General features: G+C 36.5%; 1 protein-coding gene across 1 annotated transcript in view; it reads left to right on the top strand.

Annotated features, from left to right (window-relative positions):
* The first annotated feature begins 1,727 nt into the window (after positions 1 to 1,727).
* The window catches only part of LOC106821133 (heparan-alpha-glucosaminide N-acetyltransferase-like), an 11,378-nt gene continuing 8,236 nt past the window's right edge, over positions 1,728 to 4,869 (top strand). The window contains exons 1-4 of the mRNA XM_014825817.1: positions 1,728 to 1,849; positions 2,935 to 3,105; positions 3,251 to 3,369; positions 3,667 to 3,797. Of these exons, the coding sequence (XP_014681303.1) occupies positions 1,777 to 1,849; positions 2,935 to 3,105; positions 3,251 to 3,369; positions 3,667 to 3,797 (494 nt within the window). The 5' untranslated portion in view covers positions 1,728 to 1,776. The remainder of the gene's footprint in view (positions 1,850 to 2,934; positions 3,106 to 3,250; positions 3,370 to 3,666; positions 3,798 to 4,869) is intronic.

The following is a 4,869-nucleotide window of genomic DNA, read 5'->3' as shown; positions in this document are numbered from 1 at the left end:
GATAATCTCAATTATTCACTCCTGGTGCAATCATGGTACAAACATTAATGAAAAGATTAGGCGCATGACATATTATATATATATATATATACATATTATACGTATATGATATATGCCCAAATATTTTAAATCACATTAAATAGTAGAATTAGTAGAAAATTTGTCTAAAGTATAATAATTCACTAGAATATGAAGTCTTATTTAACCTAACATTCTATTACGCATACGGAGAAATGTTGGAAAAATTGTGACAATCGAAGAATAACATTATTGCGAAAATAATTGACGTAACAATAGTGCGGATAAAACGACTACTAGTAGAATTGGCAACAAAAATTCTGAAAGCATATAGCAGTCAGTACGTGAACGCAGATATTATTAACACATATCTTATATCTACACACACCTACAGTGATATATACATATCACATATCACATATGTATATTAGTACATTTTAGGGTGATGGCAACCGAGTATAAGTGGAGGAATACCATATAACAATAAAATACCATAAAATACAATTAGAAAGGGAAGGGTGTCCATTCTTAGCGTCACGGGTAAAGAATTATACCAATTTCCAGGCCGATCGGGACAACCGCGATTTCGGTTTTCCCGCGTCTCCTTTGCCGTAGAGCCATAGCATAGATACCAAGAGACAAATACATGATACAAACATATATATATACAAACATATATGTATTCCCGGATCTCGAAAATTTTGTCGTCACATTTCCAGTCTTCAATGGATTTCCCTTTATTTATATCCCCATATTCACAGCCATTATATAGATGTAACAAATTAAGTATTCTTTTTCTCCCTCACTACACAAGTCACACCCGTCATTAGTAAACTTATTTTTAAAGTAGGCTGTTAAATCTATCATGCATGTCTTGCATTTAAACACAAACAAGAATCCTCATAGAACATTGACGTCATATAATTCTTTAATCCATAATTATGAATATTAATCATTTTCAGTTTTGTTTTTGTTGCTCCTTCGTCCCTTTCTATCACGTTTTTTAGAATGGCCTCTTTTACCATCTTTTTCCATTTCATTTTTGATAAGGCGTCAATAGATAAGAATGACATATAAATTATATTCTTCAATTTTGTCTATGATTTTATTTGCCCAATTTTGCCCATGTTTTAATTGCTGTAACAACATACAGCATATAACATGCAACATGTAATCATGCAACACGGCCTGATCGAGTTATATTACTATTAGGTCGAGAGTGCTACAAGTGAGCTAGCTCTAGTACTATAGCCCGCTTACATTCTGCCGCTGGCCAGCGGCAGTTAATGTAAGCGGGCTATAGTACTAGAGCTACAAGTGAGCGGACTGACGTAATTTTATGGGATCGCCGAGCTGTGTGTAATAATGTGGTATGAAACTAGTAACCGGTAACGCGTACACTCAACCGCATGCAATCAGGGCAACCGGCAGTTAGATGCGATATGATATGACTACTAGGCACTTTAATTTAATTTAATTTTAGGGTTTAGGTTAGGTTAGGGTTAGGGTTAGGGTGTTTTTTTTTTTAAGTGCCTAGTAGTCATATCCTGAGTGCCTAGTAGTCATATCATATCGCATCTAACTGCCGGGTGCGCAATCAGGACCTGATGCAATGCCAATGCTAGCTAGACTGGTTCCCTGCCTCGTCACTATAGGTTAATACACGCGTGTGAAGAGACATGAGCTCAGTCTAATTTCATGCTGTCCACTCGTCGTTCGGCGTCAAAACAAATTGTAGTTTAGTGACTAAGTTTATTCATGAAGCAAATATTTAGATATAGCTTGCATTTACTATTATTTTATGCAAGCTTCCTTTATGGACAACCACAAGGTAAAGCTGTTTACAGCTGTCTCTATCAAACACATGAAATGATGTGACATGTCAGTTGACAGTGTCAGTGTCAGTAACAGTGTCAGTGTCAGTAACACTAACGTTACAGTGTCAGTGACACTAACAACACTCAACGTACGACAACAGTAACATAACAGTAACACTAACACTAAAAGCGAGTAAAGGCCTATTAAAGGCCTATTTACACGATGCGTCCTAGACGTACGTCTACGACGTACACCGTGTATGACAATGCAAACGCAATGTCGGATGTAAACAAACTGTAGTCTATGTGTTGCGTGCACATCTTCCGATCTGTGCAATATACCGATCGGCCAACTGTGCTGCAATCTCATTGAACTATATAGCCCCCCACCCTCACGCTGATAATTAAACCTGCCTGCAAAACCCTGCAAAACCTGGCCTGTGCAATCTCATCAAACTCTAGCACCCCAACCCATGCTGATAAACCTATAGATCAGCAAAACCAGGATTCACTTACTGCTAATATAATATATATTACCATAATATCAATATATAGCCCATATAAAATTGGTAGATTGCGCTGCGCGATCTTATAAGAATGCACGTAACATATGCAAGACTGACTACCAGTATGGCTCATGGGGTACGTCTATGTCCCCCAGGTTACGGTCTGGTATACCGGAACGTACCCTGGTAACTATATCTGATATGGTTATAGGGTTAGGGAGTAGGTGTAGGCGACTCCCTAGACTCGATCGTTAGTGGAGTAGGCGATCGAGGTACGGTCCGGCATATTAGATAGTACCAGGGTACGTTCCGGCAGTACCCTGGGGGGCATAGACCCTCTCAGCACCATGCAGTATGGCCGACGGCATGGGATTGTGGCTAATATTGCTATTTTTAGTACAAGTTGCAGAACTCTCTATATAGACTAATCCTGATAGATTTCTAAGAGACATCAGCTTTCCTCAGCTGTTTAGTCATTTTATTCACATATACGTATATACGACTATAGTCTTCTGAACGTGATCTTCTACAAAGCCTTGTATAACGTGCTACGTGTTTTTATGAATATAATGGATTAATTGGATTAATTATAGTGTGCCGAGCTAACGATGTCATCGACTTCAAGAAGAAGATAGAGAACCATGGACAATTTGAAAATGAAGTGATGTTGAAGCTTCCTCAGATAACACCTGATCCTCACTTAGAAGATCAAGATCATCATACTGGTATAGAAATGCAGACATCTGTTTTCCAAAAGTACACAGGTAAATTTATGTCAGTAACTATAGTAATTTAATGAACATTATGTCGGCGAAAAGCCAAATAAAAGGAATCTATCTACAATGTTCTTGTGCTCTTGATTTACAACTTGACTAAACAATATAACGTACTTGTTATTTCATACCGTAGCAACGTCTGCTCACAATGCAAATCTAAAGATTGATACTGCTTATTTCCACATCAACCTAACGGATGATGCTTTGGCAGAGACTCTGGAACTGTATACACAGTCTGTAGAGTGCTGGAAGGTATGGATGCATAATGATTGCAATAGCAATCATGTGTAGCAATAGCATATTTAAGATGCATAGCAAAACATATATGTCCTGATTTATTTATATATAGTAGTTTTTTATGTCTTTGAAATACCCTTGGTGCAAAAGTAAAATATGCAAATTCAAATTATTACTACAGACTCTGGTATGCAAAGTTGTGTCTGTTTCAGTGTTGCATGTTAATTTTGTATTAAATATAAAATCACGAGGACAAATGTTTTAGCACAATATAGTTCTAGCAAATGTAGGATTGCTAATTTTCTTTTTCAGTGTCCGCTTCAGCGAGTAGCAGTTGTTGGAGCTGGTCAAAACATAGTGACAATTCTTGCCAATACAACACACAAAACCCAACTGGCTTTGAGATGTAGAACCCATAATTCATCACTCATCGAGATATGGAGGTATATCCTTAGAAAGATTTAAAGGGATACTTGACCCAAGGTTCCATGCATATTTTCAGTTAAAATAGAGTTAATTTACTCTACACAGAAAGTTTCAATGTTCAATATTTATTAGAAATATTTTTTTAATGTTTTAAAACTAACAGCTGTATTGTTGCTTGCAATGGCGCTGCCCCCACTATAGCCCATCTGCATTCAAAGTTGTGCATCACAACTTTTTGGCTGCAGGCTATACAGGCCGAGGGTGTTTCTTATTTATTAATTGAAATGGAGGATTAATTGCAATATCTTATAAACAACTTTTACATTCAGTTATAATATGTTCGACGAATTTGTCTTGAAATAAAAATTATTCGGTATAGATATAATTGCACTTTTGCGATTAGCCCTCGGTCTGTAACGTGCAAAATAAATTGGCAAAATTGCAACTTCTTCAAAGTGGCAGAAAAATTGAGTGGTGTCATGTCAGCTGCCAAAAATAAAGATGTCAAAACTCACTGTTGTTTTATGACAAGTGTGAATGCGTGATTATAAAAAAAAGTAGGTATATACTATTATTTATGCACTTACTATCATAATATCCCCTAAAATTCTAGGGTGTAGTTGTAGTATCCCTTTAAATATGGAGCTGGAGTACCAACTAGCTAGGAAGGACAATCATAGATAGGTACGAACCTATATGTATACTAGCATGAACATATCTATGCATTGCCATAAATATTTTATTGATATGTTCAGACCAGTGTTCTCCCCAGATCTCTAATATGTGCTTTGAAATCTCAAGCTAATAATATTTTATTGATATGTTCAGACCAGTGTTCTCCCCAGATCTCTAATATGTGCTTTGAAATCTCAAGCTAATAATATTTTATTGATATGTTCAGACCAGTGTTCTCCCCAGATCTCTAATATGTGCTTTGAAATCTCAAGCTAATAATATTTTATTGATATGTTCAGACCAGTGTTCTCCCCAGATCTCTAATATGTGCTTTGAAATCTCAAGCTAATAATATTTTATTGATATGTTCAGACCAGTGTTCTCCCCAGATCTCTAATATGTGCTTTGAAATCT

This window comes from Priapulus caudatus, unplaced genomic scaffold (assembly GCF_000485595.1).
Source record: "Priapulus caudatus unplaced genomic scaffold, Priapulus_caudatus-5.0.1 Scaffold3, whole genome shotgun sequence".
NCBI lineage: Eukaryota > Metazoa > Priapulida > Priapulimorpha > Priapulimorphida > Priapulidae > Priapulus > Priapulus caudatus.
The sequence above is the reverse complement of the archived record's forward strand: the minus strand, read 5'-3'. Positions and strand labels throughout refer to the sequence as shown.